This window comes from Vombatus ursinus, unplaced genomic scaffold (assembly GCF_900497805.2).
Source record: "Vombatus ursinus unplaced genomic scaffold, bare-nosed wombat genome assembly UNPS02014812.1, whole genome shotgun sequence".
Classification (NCBI taxonomy): Eukaryota; Metazoa; Chordata; class Mammalia; order Diprotodontia; family Vombatidae; genus Vombatus; species Vombatus ursinus.
The window spans coordinates 77238418-77260673 of record NW_020954590.1 but is presented as its reverse complement, the minus strand read 5'-3'; the positions used below and the strand labels follow the sequence as shown (position 1 = coordinate 77260673).

General features: G+C 36.7%; 2 protein-coding genes across 3 annotated transcripts in view; one reads left to right on the top strand and one right to left on the bottom strand.

Moving 5' to 3' along the window:
• Nucleotides 1-1156: 1156 nt before the first annotated feature.
• LOC114054215 (coiled-coil-helix-coiled-coil-helix domain-containing protein 7-like) lies at nt 1157-6885 on the bottom strand. 2 transcript variants are annotated; one of them, XM_027877387.1, is made up of 6 exons: nt 6779-6885; nt 6112-6303; nt 5926-5994; nt 3380-3452; nt 1955-2053; nt 1157-1278 (listed from the first exon to the last, which is right to left on the bottom strand). In XM_027877387.1, the coding sequence occupies exons 4-6, from the start codon at nt 3431-3433 to the stop codon at nt 1174-1176; spliced, it is 258 nt and encodes an 85-aa protein (XP_027733188.1). In that variant the 5' UTR covers nt 3434-3452; nt 5926-5994; nt 6112-6303; nt 6779-6885; the 3' UTR covers nt 1157-1173. The 2 variants fall into 2 exon arrangements, with proteins under 2 accessions (XP_027733188.1, XP_027733187.1); XM_027877386.1 differs by lacking the exon at nt 5926-5994.
• A 659-nt stretch (nt 6886-7544) lies between these two features.
• Nucleotides 7545-22256, top strand: part of LOC114054256 (zinc finger protein PLAG1) — a 69461-nt gene continuing 54749 nt past the window's right edge. Inside the window, exon 1 of the mRNA XM_027877435.1 lies at nt 7545-7596. The gene's annotated coding sequence lies outside the window, so the exon portion shown is untranslated. The remainder of the gene's footprint in view (nt 7597-22256) is intronic.

Here is a 22256-nt window from a genome sequence, read left to right as displayed (position 1 = left end):
GACACCCTCATTTCCCACATCTGTAAAATGGCAACGGGGGAGGGGAAGAAAAAGGAAAAGAAAAAAAAAAGAGCAGATTCAAAATCATTTACTCAATGTCACTCAGTAGGATGGAAAACGGGCAGGGTGGAATTTATCAGTCATATAACTTCACCATCTAAATTGTTTTCTCTCCTGGATCCTTGTTTAATAATTTTCTTAACTAAGGCTAACAGGGAGGATTAAAAGTGGGAAAAGAATGTGTTAAACTGAGTTAGCAAAGTTAGGTGGGACTGGAGGAGGGAAGCCTTTAACTTCTCCATCCTGCCTACAATGCCAACAGCAAATAAACAACGTGTGAGTGGCTGTGTACCAAACTTCTTTCAATGTGATTTTGTCTGAGAAAAAAAAAGGATCAGAAGAGAAAAGCTAATAGTAATTGTCATACTAGATAGACTGTGGTGATGTTATCTGGATTATCTTATTAAGACAAAAAGAGATGTCTTTATTGAAGTGATTCTTGTTGAGGTCCAAGTTCAACTAGGCAGTCTGTGTGGTATCTTTCCAATTCAGATTCTGAGATTACTTTCAGATGCAGCATGGGAGAGTAAATTGAACATCAAATGACCAAGGTTAGAATCCCTTAATACATAAATGATTTCCAACAAGTTTCCACTTCTTAGTTTTAGTTTCTTAATCTGTAAAATAGAACATTTACTACTCATAGTACCAACTTCGAAGGGTTTTGGAAGACCAAAATGTTAAATATAAAGCACTATTATAAATGCAAGATATTGAATTTATAAATACATGTATAATTACATAGTATGTCATTAGTAACAACAGAATTACCCCTTGAAACATTAACCAAGTTATTTTCAATCTGACATATTTGCAGGAGCTAGAAATAGTTAAAAGTATTTACCCCTAACTCTGGGTACAAAATACTACATTCTTTGTCCTCTGTAACATAAGGTGCAGTTGTACCAGGTCTGTGTTAGTTAAAAGAAAAAAATAGTTAAGAGAAGACACTATGGAGGAGCTGGGGGTGAGGAGGAGGATAGGGAGAGAGAAGAGGGAAGATAAATTGTTTGGAAATAATGTTGGTATAAAAATCAAAATGTATCAAATGTATTTTAAAAGATCTGCTCCAAAACATCAAGTCAAAGAAACAATATTATTGCATATAAGCCTTTAATAGGGCATCTTTCCCATTGCTCCCAAGATTTTTTCTCTTTCTGCAGCTGTGGGCATAGGTGGTTTAACTCCATTTCGTCGTCTTTCCATCATAATGGCATTCTAAATATAAGCAAACAAAAATCAAAGTTAATTTTATATTTATTTTAACTTTACTCCATTACTTAAAAAAAAAAACCCAAACAACAATTTTTTCCCCCAAAAGCAAACTTTTAAAAAACACATCCAAGTTTCAAAGGTCAAGTTAAAACAAAACAAAAAAACAAGCCAGGAAAAAATGCACCCCTTAATAATAAAAAATGTTGTTAAGTGATGTTGGCAGTTATCAGTGGTGGGGATAGGAGGAAGAGGAGGAGGAGGAGGTAGAGGTCTTTCCCTTAAGTTTTACACATGGGAAAAATTTAACAACAGTAAGCTTCTAAGAGAAACTAGCTATTTTAGCAGTAGTTCCAGTGTCTTATGGTAAGGCTGTCTTTCATAAAAACATGTCTCTGAGTAGGAGACATTGTACCTTTGTTTGACACAACAAAGCTAGTAAATTTGAATAGGAAAAATAAGTTAACCTATCATGCTTGTATACCAGAAATGGAAATGGCAAAGTTGAAAATAACTGCTAAGCACCTGCAACTTTCTGGGCTCTCTTTGCACGGAAAGTCACAATTAACAGTAGACCTGGTGTGATTTCCCTACATCTCATCTTTCAAATTGGTATTTCAGCCATAGCTAATCTAATGCTTAAATGACCATTTCAAATATAATTTGGTTTATTTCTACTTACCCAAAATTTCCTGCAGTTTTTGTACTTCAAGAAGCAAGTGGTACACATTTCCCTGTCATAATTATTTTCATCCATACATCTGGTAGAAGCATCTGATTCCTTTAACATGCAAAACATGCAATATTTAATGATGGAAAGATAAAACTAGTCCATTTTGGAAGCCATTTCGGAACACTCATGGACAAAATTTTGGTTTAATATTTTCCAATTCAATGTGTCTAAGAAAAAAATTTAGCTTCACACTTCATTTCTCCCTTGTCTCTTATCTTAGGGTATCTCTTGACACCCTATCTGTAGGGGTTAGGAAATTCTAACCAGGATACAGATGATCTTGAGCCAAATTAACTTTAAGAAAGCCTAGAATTACACCTAATTCACCAAAATGTCTTTCCATCAGACTATTAAATGCCATATACTAAGTAAGCAATTTTTTAAAAAGAAATTAAATTCTACTTCAAATATAAGTCAGGAAAAAAAGAGCTATGTGAATTTTAAGGAGTATACCTAACACTTGGGAACCAAGTTTAAGTAGTCTGAACTGAACCAGAAGTAGACTGGATAACTCAAAACATCAAAGCGAAAATGTGTGAATTTCAGTTAGTCAACTATAGAACGATATGAATAGCATGATTATCTGCTTTCATAAGCATAAGAAAACATGTTCTTTCCAAACAGGCTCTTTTAATTATAACAAAGCTATTAAGAACTATTTTAACACATGAAAGGATCTAAGTTTACATGCCATCAAATTTTAAAGTGAATATATATACATACAAGAGAATGCCTCAAGGATTGAGTGGTATGGTTTTCATTGGCATAAGTTTCAGATGACTGTATTACTGGGTGGGGGGGGAGAGAAACCCATGAGTAAGTGTTGCTCGTCATACCCAACAAATGCCAATAAAATTTTTGAAATACAGCTTCACATTTTGTTTATGCTATATCTTTTAGAAAATACTTTAGTTTTAAGAAATTAGTTCTATTATAAGATAACTCTGTTGTTAGGTTGCCTCAAGGACAGCACTGAATGGGGTAATAGGAAAAGAACTTAAATTCCAATGTCAGTTTTTAAAAAGGCATACCTTCCAACTTTCCACATAAGTAATAAAAACTACATTTGGTCTAAGATTTTTCTCTGACATTATATATTTGTGTCTAGTTATCAAGTGATAACAAAATGGTTTGATGTATAAATGTGTATACAATATACAAAAGTGTACGAAAATAAGTGGGTGCTCAATAAATATTTTGATAGGATAAATTGTGAACATTTAAAATATTCTATGAAGTAAGGATGCAATGGCTGAGAATTTTTTAAAAGTTTATTCAATAATTACAAAAACACAGAAATTTTAAGTCACAAAATTGGGGCTTATTCTTCCAACCCAAAAATCTATGAAAAGTTAAACAAAAAAGCAATCCTACCGACAAACAAGGATTTACATCAGGGTCTCTAAGTCTCTTCGTAACAAGAGGCATCCTAATCTTCCTACTGCAGCTAAAAGTTAGAAAGAAAGGTTATTTATATAGGTTTTTTAAAGCCTCACAATTGCCTGAAACATTTAAGATCATATTACTCTGAAAAACTTCAATTAAGTTTTACAATTAGAAACAGGTACTTTACATGTTTTGCCCCACACTCATAGTTGCTAATAGTCATTTAAATTTTGTCCAAATCTACTTTGAGAAGTAGCCAGACTGCTCAAGTGCATGTGTGTTTATCTTTACCTCCATATGTATACAATATAGTTACATATAACTATATGTACTATATCTAACTATATGTAGTTTTATATACACAGTAACTAAATATATAACTGATTAGTTCATATTAAGCAATTAAATATTTAAGGGTGGCTCTGTTAATTTAATGAAGTATGAACTAGTTAAAACCCAATTAAGTTCAATTCAAGTGTGTGTAAATTGGGTGGAGGGGAAGAAAAGGTGGCAAGAAGGATCAAAGAATGATATGGAATGTTAAGTGCTGTTATGTGACTTAAGTGATGTAGACTAATCCCCACTTTGTAGTTTCAGAAGTTAGAAGTATGGAAACAAAAAAGAGATGTAAGGCAATCACAATCTTCAAAAATACTGTGTCACCTAATTCCTACTTCATCACAAATCATACTAGTTAATTGAGGCTGTCCTTAGATAAAAGGCTTCCATCAGGGAATGATACTGAGGAATATTAGCCAATATATTTATAGCACTTTAAAGTTGAAAAGTGCTTTATATATGTTCTCATTTGAGCCTCACAATAACCCTATGAGGTATTCAGGTATCATTCTGTTTTATAGTTGAGAAAACTGAGGTTTAAAGAAATTAAATTAACAGATAGACTCCATCAAGGGCAAGTTAAGCATCAAAGGCAGAATTTGAAACCAGGTCATCTTGACTCCTAAGTCCAACACTATATATATCCACTACACTTGCCTCTCTCTGGTACAATAACTAAGGCCTACCTCAGAAAAAGTCATTATAAAAGAAGTACTGTGTGATACCTTCACTAATGCCGCCTCTGACACATAATGGCTGTGATGCTGGGCAAAGCACTTAATCTCAGTGTTCTAGACAACTGTCAAGCTTTAATTTGCGGAGAAGTTGATAACCTGCATTGATTGTTTTGTTTTTCAATGAAATTATCCTTATAGGTATATTGTGCAGTGACCTTCTAAACCATCCCAAAGTAGCAGTTTTCATAGGAATTAAGTTTCTTCCTTGATTAGATTCTTATGAAATATTTTTTTCAGAAGCCTTTCATGAAGTTTAAGCATGTTCTACTGCTGATTTCTACTCTTACTTATCAAATACTACCTAAAGGAGATGGAGAGAAATTCATTAAAGGTGGTAGCACAACCTACTAAATTAAGATGATTATGCAGTTAACTGTGAATTTAAAAATTACAGTTGTAACTGTTATGATTCAATTTTCACATCCCCAAAGAGAAACACTTGTCTTTGTTTTGACAAACAGTACAACTAGGCTTTTTTTTGGGGGGGGAGTGGGTGGGTTTGGGGGAGGCTGGGGGGAAGAAGAAAAAACTGATTCTGGGGGACGGTATATAAGATTGTATACATAAGGGGGTATCCAGGCTAAATTTCTTATGTGGGCATAGGAGATGTCTAAAGAATTTAAGAAAAAAGTTTAGTCCCTTCAGCTTTAACTAGTGTCACTGGGGCTACTCAATAAAAGTATAGTTAATTCATTTTCAACATTTAGAAAATGCGGATGAGGACTCTCTAAAGATGTCAAAAATGCTCACTGAACAAGATAAAAATGTAATTGGGAAATATTTAACAAAATAAACAAAAGCACAATAAAAGACATATAACACTAAAACTAAGTCAATGTGTGGCCTGCAGGGATCCTTATGTGTGGCTCGATGGCCCTGGTTCTTCTTGAGTCTGATACCACTGTTCTAGACATAAGTCCTAAGTAGAAGTCAACAGTCATTCAAGTTAATAACTGTTAAGTGTCAACAACTAGAAGTTTCTTTTCTTCCTAAGCACATTTTTACATCACCCTATTTTTCCTTGTACAAGGACAGTCAAAGTGCTACGAAATGATTTTTTTCCTATTCACTCAAAACACTGGTGCTTACCTATAAGAAATATATACCTTGTTTTCAGTTTACTGTTTAATCAGATACCTACTGGAACTCAAGTGGCTAATATGACTTGAAAGTAGGCAACAACTAGGAAGGATTTAAGGGTCTATTACTAAGCCTGTGAGAGAGACGTGAGTGGTTTATCAATAGAAAGACCTGCTCCCTTTCCCCTTCAGTATTTATACTCTGTGACCCTATTATCAAAAGTGCCTAAGTTTTTCAAGGTTACTATACCCCAAGCACAAACTATCTTCCAATAAAAATCATTCGAGTTCAAATCAAAGTCCATTTAGACTAAGGAAGTAGTTAGGTGGAGGACTGGATACAGAGAATAGAATGAACATGACAAAGGTCTTGAGATACCTGGTCCACTTTCTGAAGGTGAAAAGAAGCTTTCTACAGTGGTTCTGGATGGTGTCTGTTCCTTGGACACTGAAGGATCAGCAAGAGCCCTCCTGTAAGGGGTCAGTGGGTGGGGGGGAGCAGCAGACTGCTTGGGCTTTTCCTCCCCTCCCTCCCATCACCTCGAGGAAAAACTCTGAAACCTACCCAGGCAGTTCTCAAGTTATTATTCCTTGGTATTACTCCCCTAACAGCTGCTCTCCTCTCGGCACCTGATTTGCTTTGGTTCGGGAAGGGGTCGGCATAGCAGAGAGTCCGTTTGTACCCATCAACCAGCCTGACCGCTGCCAGTGTTCGGGGGGCCCCGGAGGACCGACGGCTCCAGCCACTAACCGAGGCCTGAAAAACAAAATCAAGGCATTCCACACCGGGTCGCGGGTCACGCGAGGGGGCTGCGGCTTCTGGGGGAGTGGGTGACTGTGACCTCTGACCCCGGGGAGGGCCAGGATCTTCTCACCAGCAAAGCTCCCCCCACCCCTCCCTTAAGAGGGAGCGCCGAATGGAGGGTAGTGCAAACAAGGAGGTGAAAAGTGGGGGGGGAGTAAGTTTGCCCCCCTGCACACCCACACACCCCCCGGTGGGGAGGAGAGATCACCTTCCCCGTCCCGGTACAAATGGTGAAGCTGCTTCCCCGACCTGAGAGTCAGTGAGGAGGAGGAGACACAGACATGACTAGGCCTGGAACACGCTGTTCCGGCCCGAGGAGACTGCGGGGGCCCCGGCTCAGGCTGCAGGACCGAGAGGCAAGGGTGGGGGAAAGGACCAAGTACATGCTCGCTCCGGTTACCCCAGAGGAAGAAGGGAACCCACTTACCTCTCACCGCGGCTACCCCAGCATCCAGGCCGTCTCCAGCTCCAAACACGTCAATGGCTCACGCAGCAGCGCCTTATGTAGCACGCAGCCTAACTCGCTGCCCCTTCTCCCCCCGGTTGCCCCCTTGTCCAATCGGTTCTCACATTCATGTGACTGACAACCGGGCCGACCACTCGAAGACTTCGATCCAGCCGGCCCCTCCCCACCCCCAGCTCGCGAGGAGGCGGGAGGGAGGGAGGAGGAGAGAGGGGGGGAGAAGCCCGCGAGGTATCCGCCTCCCTTTCTATTTCCCCCTCCCCCACGCTCCCCCCAACCTCAGCTCTGCGCCCACCCCTTAACACCAGCTGTAAGACTGACGTCCGCGTTCACCAATCGCCTTGCCAGAGCTGGGCCCGAGGCCGGCAGCGACGCCCAATAGCCAGGCCCGGCGGCGGAGGGTGGCGGTGATGGAGTGGAGGGGAGGAGGGAGGATGAAGGGGGGAGAGGAGGGCGGGCGCGAAGGGGGGAGGCCGGAGAGGGGCGGGCCATCAGGGAGGCGGCGGCCCGAGCGGGCCGGGGGAGGCGGTGGCGGCGGCGGCGGCGGCGGCGGCGGCAGCGGCGGCGGCGGCGGTGGGCGCGACGTCGGCTGCGGCTGCGGCTGCTGCAAGTTGGGCTGCAGGGGCAGCGCATACACTACAATGGCTGCTGGAAAGAGGCGAAAGGAAACAATTTCCAGGCCCGCCGCGTCCAGCCCGAAATATGAGAAAAAAATTATTAGAAATTCGGCGGGCGGTGTAAAGGCGGCGGACGGGCCGGAGGGAGGATGTTAAAGCCCCGCGGTGAGTTCTCCCGGGGTCCGGGGCGGGCGGAGAGGCGTTTAGCGGGGGAAATATCAGGGTTATTTAAATTATGGGACGAGCTGAGGGGGCAGAGGAGCAGCAGCAGCAGCCGCCGCCGGAGCAGGAGCAGCCGCCGCAGCAGCAGCAGCAGCAGGAGGAGCAGGAGGAGGAGGAGGAGGAGGAGGAGGAAAAGTTTGTGCTCCTCGCAGCCCCTGCTCGGGACCCCAGAGAGAGCAAAATAAAATGAAAAAAATAAAATAAAATAAAGTCATTGGAAAGGGCAGCGAAGAGCCCCAGCTCCCGCTCCTGCCGGGGCCGGAGGCGACGCGTCCCGGGGACCAAAAGGTGAAGTCGGTGGGAAAAAAAAAAAGAAACTTTTTTTTCCCCCTTTTCTGAAGGGTTTGGAAAGTTTGAAAAGTTTTTTTTTCTTCGCCTCCTCCTCCTCCTCCTCCTCTCCTCCTCCTCTCCTCCTCCTCCTCCTCCTCTTCTCTGGTGCTGTGAATATTGTGACAGCAGCAGCGGCAGCAGCGAGAGCGGAAGACATTAGAGACCCGAAAAATCAGGGAAAAATTAATATAAATTCAGTTTTGAGAGTAAACACTCCGCATTTTCCACCAAAACATCCCCGGGGAAAGTCGCTTCCCAAGGGCCCCGGCGGAAACCCGCAGTCGGCAATATTTGGGGGGCACTTTGAGTGACTTGGGGTAACTTTGCCCCTTTTTCACCAGAGGTTTTTCTTTCCAGAGAAATGAATTTGTTTTTCCCCTTTCCCCAGGTAGGAAAGTTGGGGTTGGGGTGTTTTATTTGCTTGGGGGGAGGTGTGAGCCCTGGAAGGGGGGTTGCATTGGGGGGGTAGGGGGAGGGGGGGTGTTAAATGAAAGCAGGAGATCTGCAGAGAGCAGGGACAGCTTGTTGTCAGTATCATAAACAACCAAAATGGAGGGAGAACTCAGGCATATAACCAAATAAAAATTTTTAAAAAATCACAAAAAATTCCTAAAACCCCGGGATGCTCCCCCTTTTCTCGCTAAAGGTAAAAGTATCCACCGCGTTTCCCCTCAGGTCCATTTTGACTTTGCAGGGACCAAGGAGTTAATATTTATTTATTTTTTTAAAACTTTCGAAGGGCAAAAGCCTTTTATAACTCACAACCGACAATGAGAAAACGTGAAAATCCGATGCAAGAGAAGGAGGGAGAGGGAGGGGGGAGGTGGTAGTGCAGAAACTGCTAAACTTATTGGTAATGTGGACTGATCTGAGATAAGATAAATGCTGCATTTGCTATTTTATAACTCCCTTTTCGTGATCTTTGCGTGAGTTTTGGGAGTAAAAGAAGGGATGTCTTTATAATGTCACTTTCTTCGTACAGTGGGTACGTGTGATTAAAAGAATAAACCTTTCCGGCTGTAAATTGTATTTTCGTTGCCTTTACGTTTCAGGTTTTGTTAGTGGCTCCCTCCTTTATTAAACTGAACTCTATAGTAGTCAGGGGTAGAGGTGATGTTGCACAGGGAGGACAGAGAGTAAGCTAAGTGCACCTTTTGGGGAGGGCTGAGGAGTTTTTCGGTTTCTCTTTTCCTGACACCTTTGTTTCACCTGTTCCTCTTAAGTAAAGAATGTAAGTTGAAGTTTTCTCGTTTTATGTATATAAAAGGATGATGCCTCTTGCATCACATTGAAGTTAATGGGAAAGTGCTGCTGATGTTGGTTCCACGTGGGATCAGGGACAGAACAGGGCATGTTAAAGAGACAGCTTCTCTTTTCTTATAGTTATCATCACCTATGCAGAAGCTGTCTCTGGACCTAAGGAGCCAAAGGTGCTTGGGGGGGAGTAGTATGGGGGGGGCAAAAGGGGGGGGGGAGCCTTTTCTTTATATTACAGAAGTACATTCAGCTTTGGGAGAGATGGAATGGAATGGAGTAAAAAACTTTATAAGAGGGATGAATGTGTAGATTTGTTTGCATCCAAGCATTCCTTTTGTGTAACAAGTCCTCACAGGAACTTTTTGTGTTAGATTACTTTGCTTTGGAAACTGATTTTGGAAGGAATTCTGGAGAAATGGAAATACTTTAAGGTATATAGTACAATAATAGCATAGCACAATTTGAAGTTATGAATCCCATGCAATGAGATCAAAGGGCTCTGTTGGTCACTAATGGGATTTTATAGCCATTTTATAAAAACTTTAAAATAAATAATAGTCACTTTGCCTTATGGTAGATGGTGGGCTTCTTGTTGAATATTGTAAAAAGTTTGGTTCTTGGTTGGGGGGGTGGGGTGGGACTTAAACATTTGAGCAATGTCCATTCCTGTGAAAGTATGTATGAACTGTGGATAGGCTTACATATATATATTCACTCTAGAAAGGTTGTACCATACATACTTCTCCTATGGCTCTGAGCCTTTGTTTTTAAAATCCCAAGAACAATTACATTGTATGTTTTGATATATTTATTTGTCTTATTAACTGCTAAATGTTTACCTGTTGTGAGCTGTATCATCTGCCCTCAAGGGTTTGTTTTCCATTAGTTTAAAAATCTGTAATGTGTTAGTGATGATCTGTTTGAAAGTATGTACAATCTATAAGAAATTACTTGCACTGCATTTTCCACAGGTGTATGCAGGCTTCTGAAAGAAATCCTAGTTTTTCTTTTATATTTAATTCTTAATGAAAGTAACTTAAATACTAAGTGGTTCTTTTCCTAGATAAGAGAGCTGAGTTTTTAGGCTTCCTGTGCAAATCACCTTTCCTGCTGTACAAACATGATGCTTTTTGTAGTCAACTGTATGTTAACCTGTGTTCAGAACTGATCTCTTAACTTTGCCACTTCTCTAAAATGTCTATAACTACACTACACTAGATTAGTTGACTATCAACTTGTGCTTTCTGATTTTGGAAGCAGTTAGAATTTTTTTTAAAAAACTCACTTTAAAACATTAAATCACATTAGCTACTCGTAAGTAAATACTAAGAAAATAATTAATCTACTAATATGAAAAATTGAAGTTGAATTTTAATAACTAGTCTCTACTTTCAGAGATCTAATAATGTTATCAATAAAGCCTTACTGGACTTCAGTTTTCATATGCCTTTTCTTCAGTAAAAGCCAATGTTACCATTGCCTTAGAATAGGCAGAAATGCATTATATGTTTAAAAGAAAGGAAACAGTACTTGAATAAACCAGAAAGTGACAACAAGAAATCAGTTTTCTGTAAAAGTGAATGAAAAGCATTTCCTCCAACACTAAATAGGTCATTGAACTGTTCAGGTTACTTGGAAACTTCATGTTATCATTAGTTTTTTTGTCAATTTAAATAAAAGCAATAGTACTGTGATTCCCTTTTACCCCTGCTCCCCAAATAGTGTGGGTTTGAATGTGTGTTTCACACAACTGGCTACTGTCTGAATTAGAAAATACTACCAGTGTGTACTAATATGGAATTAGTAATTCCTAGGGGAGTTCTCTTTTGATAGAGCACAATATTTTATCTAATTTGAATTTGCCTTTTTTTTAAGCTTTTTCTATGTACCAGAAATATTACCTGTTGAACATCCCTCTCCCCCAGTTGCTGCTAAAGTCTGATAGCTACCCACTCAGATATTCTGAGGATGATGTGTAAATCAAACCTTCCTCCCCACCCCCCAGTTAGGGGTTAAGAATGCTTTTACAGACTAATATCTTATATAAAATGTTCCTAATCTCACTAATATAAAGTTAGTGAGAGTTCTAGGAAGAATTTAGTTCTTCTATTTCAAAAGAAAGAGATTCAAGAGTTATTACTGATAACATTCCCAGAATAGATCTTCTCAAAGTGTTTTAAACTCTTTAAATGTATTTCAGCCAATTAAGATAGTGAATTTCTGTTTATTGATATTCATTCTTAACTTTAGTTAAAAATTAAGATTATTGATTTTGTTACTTATTATCAAAGTCTACCTTTTGAGCATTTCATGGAATCTTGATTGCTGCAGTGGATATTTTGGTTCATTAAATTTTCTGTAAAAGATGAGTTTGCTTTTTAAGGATTAAACTGTTTCTTGCTTAATTAAACTTAATGTTTTATCTTTTATCAGACACTTTAAAAGACTTAACTATCACATAGGTAAGCTACCTTTGAAGTCCTACCTATGCAATCAAAGTGATAGTGCCAGCTTGGAGGGTTTAATATGTTTTTATTTAGATCTTTTTCATTCAGTAAATGAAGCTGTCAAAATGTGTAGGCTAATAAAGTGGATGATTTCACTTGTATGGCTTCATTTACATTGCCTAGGCTTTTATAGTTTTTCTAATAGGTCTCTGCATGTATTTAATCTGGTGAAATCTAAAGCTTTTCTCTTTGTACTGATACTATCTTAGATTCTTAGTTAAGTTCTTTGAGTAAAAGAAGAGTTTCTGTGGAAGTCTAGAACAAATGAATCTGTTCATCAAAGTGTAGGATAGAGGAAAGGTAAAAGACATCAGGGCTATAAATCCTCCCTTGAAACATTTTTATGTTTTAAGTATCTTTGATAAAATATTTGAACACTTTTTCAGAATAATAGTTGGTATTCAGATCTGTACAAAAGTGAACATTTAGATTTCTTAAAATTTTAATGCAAACAGAAATTAACAGAGTAGGCACCATATTTAACCAATTAGTGAATGTTTAGGTAGCCTTAAAAAAGTATTTACAAATAAGTTAAGTATGATGGTAAGGTACATCTGTATTGATGAACTGTAAGCTAAGTATGATTTTACAGTTCTCATGTAGGGTTCCTTTCATGCTTTGGACTAAGAAACCATCTTGTTGGTAAAAATTTTACCTTTTAAAAATCTATCATTATCACACACAAGCATTTTCAAATGCTTGTCACAGATTCTTCAAACCTGAATACAGTATATCAATATTTTAAATTTATGACAGACTAGCATCAAGTTAATTTGTAAATTAAATTTATCATCAAAGGAAGTAAAGTTTTGACTTGATTTGAATTTAAACTAAAATTTCATATTATAATAATTTTCCATAGTTATTATTGTTTAGTTATCAGTGATTGAGGCCATGAAAAGCTTTCATATATGAAGACTTAGTAGAGTTTGTTATAGCCCCATATTTGAAATTTTCCTTTTAAATGGATTGGCCTACTGCCTAGTATTTTGCATTTTTACTAAATGTGTACACCTGTCGCTACTTCTTCTTTACAGGGTAATATTGGCAAGAATATGGTGGTGTGGAACTACCAAGAGCACTTTGGTGTTTTTGTTTTCTACTTCTGTATGTGGTGTTGAATTTGATGTTGAGTTGGGAGGGGGGTCTCCTTCACTTTTTTTTCGCTTATGATGCATTATAAAACATTCTTAGGAGAGAGAAGGAATGTTATGTCTCTTAAAAAAATTGAAGTGGTGTGATACTATTCACAGAGGATGGGGCTCTTCTCAGAATACATTTAAATTGTTAGTATTTAAATAGTCCCTGGATATCTTGTAAACAGAGTTACTGCAGGATCATGGTATTAAAACTAACCACAGTGTGTGTTGGGAATTTGAGATGACTACCTAAGAAATGTGTGTGCATACTTGCACATTGAGTGAGCGAACTTATGCAATTATATCTTAGGTTAACAGAATAGGCAGTTTTGCCTGAAACATTTCCCTATACCTTGTATTACCTTTTCTAGGTTAATATTTTTCTTAATCTTGAAAAACAAGTATTTCTAAAAATTAGAGAGTGTCCAAAAGCAAATAAATTTTTTTTATTCCATTTTTAAGACCAAATTTTTAACGAATAAAAATGTATACATGTATGACCATAACTGAGGGCTAAAATGCACGAAATAGATGAGAAGCTCATAGGTAGATAAGGATTTTGAAATAAAATAATAATTATGGTGAGTTTAAAATTTGATCTATGCAAATTCAAGACCAATAACTACATAGCCAAATGTTTAGATATACGAAAAATAGGTGACCAAGAAAAGGGGGAACTTAAATGTGTTTTGCCATAGATTCCAGAGAGTCTGCTTTTTAAATATGACCTTCCAAGTACCATTCTTAAAGAAGGCTATTTTTTCCATAATCACATTAAAAGAAGTTACATTTTGAGAATTATTTATAGTGATTATTTGGGTAAATTTCTTTCAAAAAGAAAACAGTGTATTCTATGTTATTTTAAATGTAGGATTATTTGAAATTGTGGCCGGCTGAAGTGTACTAAGATCCTTCTAGTTTTATTATTTTCATCATCAGAAACTATTGACAATAGCAAATTTTTTAATATTACCTACAGTTCATCTGATAGTCCAGAATTTGCTTTTTGATTAATGAAACCAGGACAAAGCTACTTTAACCATAAACAACTTGTCCCCTGGACCCTATGGGACAAATTTGATCATTCCTTACAGACCTAATATAATCTGAAAGATGTAATGGTGGCTATCATTTCCAGAGTGCATTCTCTGTACACAAGGGTATGCTGTGGATTAAAAGAATTACTGCTTCATCTTAAGCATTAAGCTATTTCTTACTTAAAGAAGAATATAATTTTGTTAGTGTTTAGTATTAGATTTTTTTATTTTACTAGAAAATATTTTGAGAGGAAGAGAGGCATTGTAATTAAAGGGGGATGGAATCTAACAAATCTTCACTTTTAATCACTGTCAATCAAGATTCTGTGTCTGGTTAATTTCTTCATTTCTTCTGAGAGGTACATATTTTAATCACAAATATTTTACTTATATTTTACATGCTATTATTTGAGTTACATACTTTATTGATTATTTAGGATTAACTAATAGTCAATCTCCGAATATAGGTGTAGGTATTAAATGACTGAAGGAAAGAGCTGCCATGTAAACTTGACATCCTTTGGTCTAGAGCTGTTCAATCAATGTCTGTTAAAAAGGTACAGTCATTCGTTTTGATTAAAATTTGGGGAGATTCTAAAATAAAAAGTTAGAAAAAAGGGAATTAACTACTCTAGCTAAAATATCAAATGTAGGTGTTGGTAAAAAGTTCCTTTAGTTCATTGGAAGATAATTTAAACAATGTTTTTTCATTGTTCTTAGGAAACTTTCAGTAAACTGAACCATTGAACTTTGAGTAGCTCAAATGTGGCCGATGAAAATAGGTGACAGTTTGGTATAAATCTATTGGGTTTTCTCGGTTACTTAACTTTTTTCTTTAGTGTCTTAATACTGGGATGGATAGAGAACAATTGCTTCTGAATATATCCTAATAGAAAGATATAAGTAATGAATTAGGTTATAATCAGCTTTAGAAAAAGAAATAAAAATATTTTGTGGAATAAGACTGTGCCTTTTTATATACACCACTTTAGTATAATTTGTTAGTATTTTTTTTTTACAAATAAATTGAGAAATTATATATTTCTGTAAAGTAAAGTACTTTGATCTGGGAAGACTTCTCCCTAATTTAGATAAGACAGTCTTTTCTTGATGTAAGCTTGTGAATAAAGATGACTTTGAACAATGCTTGTAATCATAATCAACATTATCAGGTTGAATTTGATTATCCTAAACTTTTAAAATACAGTGTTTCCTAGAACTTTAAAAAAATGGATTTTTATGCTTTTTTAAACTTTGTTCATTTAAAAGTTTTTCTCAGTTTATCCATATTTTTAGGCTTCCTCAAGCATTAATAATATTTAAGAGGAAAAAAAACAATTCTGGAAATTTATAGGGTTTCATACTAGATTAAAATAAGGCTGTAGAATAAAATAGGAAAGTAAATTGCACCAGCGTGCTGGGAGCTGTCCCAGAAGTCATGAGTTGGAGGAGGGTGAAAAGGTCTGAGAAAGAAGCAGCTTGCCAATGGTTAGTGCAGGAACCTATCTCACTGTGATGCCCAAAATGTTTTTTCTTTTTCTCCAGAAAGTGTTTTTGAGATCTTCAGAGTTATCTGAGTATATACATAAAATAATATGCAGGTCAAGTTTAGCTTAATTAAATTTATTTCATTATACTTTAGGAAAATTTTGCCTTTCAATAATAACAGCAACCTAGTATAGGTGCATGTGAATTAAATCATTTAAGATAAATTGGTTTTTGGTCTAATTTACAATATATTTTTAACAAGTAATAGAATTAATTGGAAGTAGAAAATGAGTTTTAAATTTTCAGCTGGACATCATGATCAGTTGTTTTAAAACAAAAGAAAAATAAATTAAATGAATTATTTTTCTTTGAATCTGTTTTTGTTTATTCCCTGAAGTTTATAAAAACGGTTAATATTTAGAAAGAAGGAAGGCCTTCAAGTAGCAGATATTATAAGGTAATTGATGACAGTATATTTTAAAGATTAGATAATATATAAGCAAATAGTTTTTAATAGCATGATAAAATTTGTCAGGGTTTAAAATGTTCTGTTGTGGTTTTTTTTGCTGTTTATTAAAAGAAGTGGGAAATAGGTAGGAATTGTTTCTTGAATATTTTGTAATCTGTTAACTTATTTAAAATACATTTTCACTTATAACCATTCATATAACCATTTTCAGAATATTTTAAAAACTTTTAAAAGCTTATGTATTTCTTAAATGTTATAGGTAATGTTTTCTTTAATAAGCTTTCATAATTAGCAATAGCATAGTCTGTGAGTATAATATAACCAAATCCAAGCAACTTTTTAAAAAATTGTATTTGTTTAAAAATAACTTTTCCTTTAATAAAACCACTCTTCCCAAGTGTCAGTGTTATAGAAGAAGTTATTAACTTGAGGTTCACAATGAAACAAAATATTTTTAAATGATAATTTTTATTGTTATCCTAACTCATGGTAAGAATGACATTACTTTTAAAATATGGGATATGAATCAGGTAAGTACCTGGCGAGGTCCTTGAATTATATTCAGCAGGTGTAGAAGGAAAGGAGGGAGGATGGAAGGCAGACTTTTTAGTTTATTCATGAATCAGTCCTCAAATGATAATTGAGTTTCTAACTAAATGTGTTATTATTAAACTGCAATTTTACACATTCTTTAGATGGCTTATCTAAAAGCCAGAATTATGTGAGAATGTAAAGGAACTATTTAATTGGCACCAAGTACCCTTGGGCTCTTAAGAAGTTACTGCATATTCAGTTTTATATCTGTGTACAGTCATTTGTGTGTATAGCTGTGCTTTGGCTATGCTTGTATGTATTCCATTCTCAGTGCTGCCACCCTGTGTATGGCAATACATGTCTATGGCAATACTGTGTTGCGCTGATTTTTCAGTGCCATATTATCAAACTACACTATTCCAAATTGTTACCTGAAGAGATCACTACTTAAAGAAAATTGAAAAGGTATTTAGATTTCCTTTGCTTTTGTGTTTGATTCTATATTATTCAAGATGAAAAGGCACAGAATTAAAATGTCTAACATTTAGAAGCTAAAAATGGAGTTCAGGAGCACTTTTTAAAGATGGTTCTCAAATATGTCTATCATTCCCTAAATCAGGTTGCCTTTACACTATCTTAAGGTCAGTTTTGAAGTTTATTAAAAGGAAAACAAAATTTCTTGTCCTCTAAAGGTGGGAACTATTATGTTGTTTTTTTTTTTCAACTGAACTTTTGTTTCCCCAAGCTAAAAAAAGTTTGTTGTTTCTGTTTCAGTGAATCTAAGTGTATTGGTTAATTTAATGTGATAGCCATTTACTAATATCTGTTAATCAAAACTACCTGTTTAACTTAATATTCAAGTATTTCTTGGAGTATGAGATAATTCCTTGTCATGTGACAGTTATTTGTATGGTACAGTACAGTGCAGCAATCATACAGTAATTTTCTAAGTACTTTCACAAACACCTCTTTTGATCCTCATAACAAACCTGTGAGGTCAAGGCAGAGGTAATATGAGAAGGATAGTAACAGTTTTGGATTTTAGAATTCGGACACTGATCTTGAATTTCTCTCTGTTAAATTGGGATAGTTCTTTTTGCTTGATTTATAAAAAATGAAATTCATAGGAAAAAATTCAAAATTTGCTAATAAAGTAAAAATATTAATCATTTTAATAAACTTAGTGTTTATTTTCATATCTCTTTTACTAGAATTTTTCAGAAGTCAAGGTAGTTAAATGTTCAAGTTATAGAGAATGTTACATACTTACTAATTTTTTAAAGTTCTAATTAAGGAATCATAACCTTATTGAAACGGAATATTTGATTAAGAACATTTTAGAGGAAAGGAATCGAAAACAGTTGTTTTATTTCATTTTTAAGGTGGAAATAGTTTTCTGATGTAATTTTCTTAATCTAGCTTAAGAAAAGCAAAAGCAAAATTTTGTGAGTTTAGAATGGGAAGTGACTGCTGTCTAAATTCTTAATCTAAATCTTAATCAATTTATGAAAAAATGTGGTAGTGTAAATTAAAATTAAGGTTTTAAGTATTTACTGCCTAGTAAATGTGACTAATCGTAAATACCAGACATTTAGATTAGAATTGCTATTGATAACTCCTGCCTCCCACAAGAGTTGAAGGAGCATAATACTTAGTTGGATATTGTCTGACTTATTATGAATTCAAACTTAGGGGACTCTGAATTCTACAGGTTTTATTACATATAAAGATATATCTGCATAGATTTGGGCAATTTGGAACATCTTTCCCTTCCTCCTTCTAAGGATAACTTGGTTTGTGTAGAAAATGTTCTATTTAACTATTTAATCAGCCTTGATCCGTATTGAAGTATTATAACTTAGGAGTACTTGCAAGGCATATTCAGAGTTACATACAATATTTAATATAAGGTGGTTGTGAGAAAATTAAGAGGGTTATTTACAGAGGCAAAGACTCGTAAGGTCACAGGATGAATTGTTGACTTGGAATTTACTAGCTGTGCAACTTCAGTTAAGTAATTTAATTTCTTTGGGCCTCAGTCAGATGATACGGCAGCATTTATTAGGTCTTTTGTAGTAACATTCGTTGATTCTCTCTATGATTATAATTCTAACTTCCCAAGTTTCTAGTGTGTTGCTAACTATTGAGATACACTGTGCTTTTGTTGCAGAATTAGTGGAATTATTAGTTTTATATAGTAAAAAGTAACAGTTCTCTTTTGAGGAGACCTGATTTGTTGCCAGTTATCATTTTCTTATTAAAATCACAGAGGTTGTTATATTTACCAAATTTCAGTCTTATCAATCTAAATAATCTCCTTTTTTGTGGTTAACTTTTTGATCTTAAATGCTATAAAATATTGCTACCATTTTGATTGGGTATTCTTACTTCTTTTCTAACAGATTTTTTTGTGAAGTTTAACAAATCATACACACTTTGAGGAGGAAAAAAAATCCCACAAAAGCATTTTGTTACTAATAATTTTTTATGTTAGTGTAAGGAATAAAATAAGAATCAAACTTATTTTCCCTGCATCAAAGAAAGGGAATAAGCATTTATGAAGTGCCTACTATGTGCCAGGCACTATGCTAAGCACTTTATAAATATTTCACTTGATCCTCACAACAACCCTGGGAGGTAGGTGTTATTACGATCCTCATTTTACATTTGAGGCAACTGAGGCACACAGGTTCGATGACCTGATCAGTGTCACATAGCAAAGTCTGGGGTCAGGTTTGAACTCAGTTATTCTGACTCCAGGCCCAGCATTCTATCAACTTTGCCACCTAATTGAATCAAAATGATCTCTGTCTATGGGAACTTTTCCATTTATGAACAGGTTGTGTTCCAAAAGATTGGAATATGGGAATACATTTTACCATAGAAATGATATTATGAGGAATGGTTAGATTACCAAACTAGCCCTCAAAATACAGTTTAACCCAGGGGTAGGGAGCCTGCAGCTTCAAGGCCACATGTGGCCTTCTAGGTCCTTGGGTGTGCCTTTTTGAGTGAGTCCAAATTTTACAGAAATCCCCTCATTTGTTTTGTAAAACCTGGGCTTGGGGCAGCTAGGTGGCGCAGTGGATACAGCTCCGGCCTTGGAGTCAGGAGGACCTGAGTTCAAATGTAACCTCAGACACTTGACACTTACTAGCTGTATGACCCTGGGTGAGTCACTTAACCCTGATTGCCTCACTCACACACACACACAAAAACAAAACAAAACAAAAAAAACTTGGACTCAGTCAAAAGGCTGCACCCAAGGACCTAGAAGGCCACATGTGGCCTCAAGGCTGCAGGTTCCCCACCCCTGGTTTAACCCATAAAGTATACCATAGACCCCTTATTAACATCTACAACCATTTTTCCATGGAAAAATTCAGTACTACAAGTTAAAATACCAGGAACATAAGACAATAATAAACCCTCCCTGAGTTCCTGCTCCAGTCAACAGAATTGTTGTTCAGTTGTGCCCAACTCTTCATGACCCCACTTGGTATTTTCTTGGCAGAGATACTGGAGTGGTTTGCATTTCCTTCTCCAGCTCGTTTTACAGATGAGGAACCAAGGCAAACAGGATTAAGTGACTTGTCCAGGGTCACACAACTAGTAAGTGTCTGAGGTCAGATATAAACTCATGAAGATGAGTCTTCTGATTGTAAGCCCAGTGCTCTATCCACCGTGCCACCTAGCTGCCCTACCAGCAAGAAGAGATTTCCTTATTTTTTTCTTTCTCTCTTTTCCATTATATTTTTGGGGGAGTGAGGAATGGGGATGGGGATTAATTATGGTGACTTATAATAGATAAAGGGAAGGGGAGGCCTGTACGTTTTTCTTCCTCCCTCCTCCCCTTTCTTCTCCCTCATTTTCACTGGCTGGCCTTCATGGGAATGACGAAGTCCCTATGCTTCATTAGTTTGTATGTGCAGAAATGATCATAATGTGAGATAGATATGATATCATTAAAAAAAGCACCAAAAATGCTGTTGGAATTCAGAAGAGTAATGGATTACTGAGAAAAAAGTAATTTGTTTTGACTTTTTGGCCAGTGTGTTGTTGTGGAAAGAGTGCTGGATTAGGAATCAGAAAGACTGGGTTTGAATCTTGAGTCTGTCACTGGTGTGATTTGAGGCAAGTCACTAAACCACTGGGTCTTAGTTTCATCTGTAAAATGAGGTGGTTGGGTAGATGACCAGCCTCCAAAGTTTCTTCCAGCTTTAAATCTACAAATCGTGTAGAGCAGGGGTACTTAACCTTCTTTTGTGTCGTAGATCCCTTTGGCAGTCTGATAAATGTCTGTGGCTCCCTTCTCAGAATAATTAATGTTTTTAAATGCATAAAATACAATACATAGGTTTACAGAGGAAACCAGTTATATTGAAATATAGTCATCAAAATGCTAAGACCCCGGGCTAGGAACCCCTGCTCTTTCCTAATATACTACTTGTCAAAATAATATGATTTCCTCATTGGGGTTACTTATCAAGGACAGGGAAGTTAAAGGTTGAAATCCAGGAAAAGAAATAATGAGAGAGAAAGAAAAAAGAGTAAACGTACTGAGGCTATTGCTTCTATCTCCTACTTACGAGGTCTTTATTCCAAATACTTCCCAGAACATCTCAACCACTCATGGACAGTTCCTCTAGGAGAGCTGTTTTTCCCTCTGCCCACTGGGATCTTTGCTCCTCCTTCCTTATTGGAAACCCTTGTTTCCTGCTGCTTTGAAACTACTTCAGTACTTTAGAACTCACAGGATCTTTTTTTACACTAATAAATGCCTAAGAATGAACAGTGCTTTTTATGTAGACAATCGAAGACTCTGTAAGATGGAAGGGATTTTAGAGGTGATAGTCTAATCCTCTTATTTTATAGTTGAGAAAAATGAGCCATCTGAGATCTTTGACTTACCCAAAGGCCCATTGCTAATTGATGGAAAGCAAGGATTAGAATCTTGTCTTCTGGACCTCAGTCCATTGTGCTTTCTCCTGCATTATAGCATGGTGAACTAAGGTGTAAGGGAAAGAACAGTGGGCTTAGAATCAAAAAACTTACATTCAAGTTTCCACTGTACCACTTACTATGCCACTTACTAGTTGTGTGACTATAGGGAAGCCACTTAACCACCACGAACTTATTTATTCATTTGTAAATGGAAATAACAATAAGTCTTACCACTCATGAGAGTCTTTGAAGGATTAAAATTGAAGGTCTGTTAATGGGTAATATCATGCAGAATGGACAGCTTCAGTGGGGTGCAACACACTACCAATTAAGACTTAAGAAAAGCTGCATAAAGTATCCCATCTGGGAGCTGTATGACCAGGAAAGAAGATGGGCTGGTCATGTGATGAGAGCAAGGAATAACTGATGGACATTACATGTGTGTTCACTTAATGTTAAGCAAAGTAAAGCATGGTTCTCAGCACTTGAATGTGGACTGAGTGTGTGGATATTTATAAAAAGATGTAAATGAGCTATTTAGCTTGAGAGACATAGATAGGTTGCAACAAAGGCTCAAAGTATTATCTACCCGAGAGTTGTGAGAAAATGTTTTATAAACCAAAAAATGCTGTATAAATACTGCTATCTTCTTTCCAAGAATCAACATCACATAAAAACAGGGTACAGTTCTTACCAGCATAATCTTCTTAGTCCAGTCTACATCTGTCTCTTCTCAGTGTGACATCACACCTTATTCTTAGTACACTAAGAAGTTACTCCCCAGCTTTGGTACCTGCTCTTGTGTTCCTTTGAATTTTATTTCAATGTACCTAATTTATTCTCAAGCAGTAATTTATACCTTGAGTAAACATCATACATGTCTTTTAATTGACATGTA

Bases quoted from the DNA above. Each gene is read 5' to 3' on its own strand.
- LOC114054215 (XM_027877387.1), bottom strand. From the start codon at position 3,433: ATGCCTCTTGTTACGAAGAGACTTAGAGACCCTGATGTAAATCCTTGT. The intron at 2,054-3,379 runs GTAGGATTGCTT...TGCATGTTAAAG, and splicing joins ATGTAAATCCTTGTTTGTCG to GAATCAGATGCTTCTACCAG. The intron at 1,279-1,954 runs GTAAGTAGAAAT...GCTTATATTTAG, and splicing joins AAAACTGCAGGAAATTTTGG to AATGCCATTATGATGGAAAG.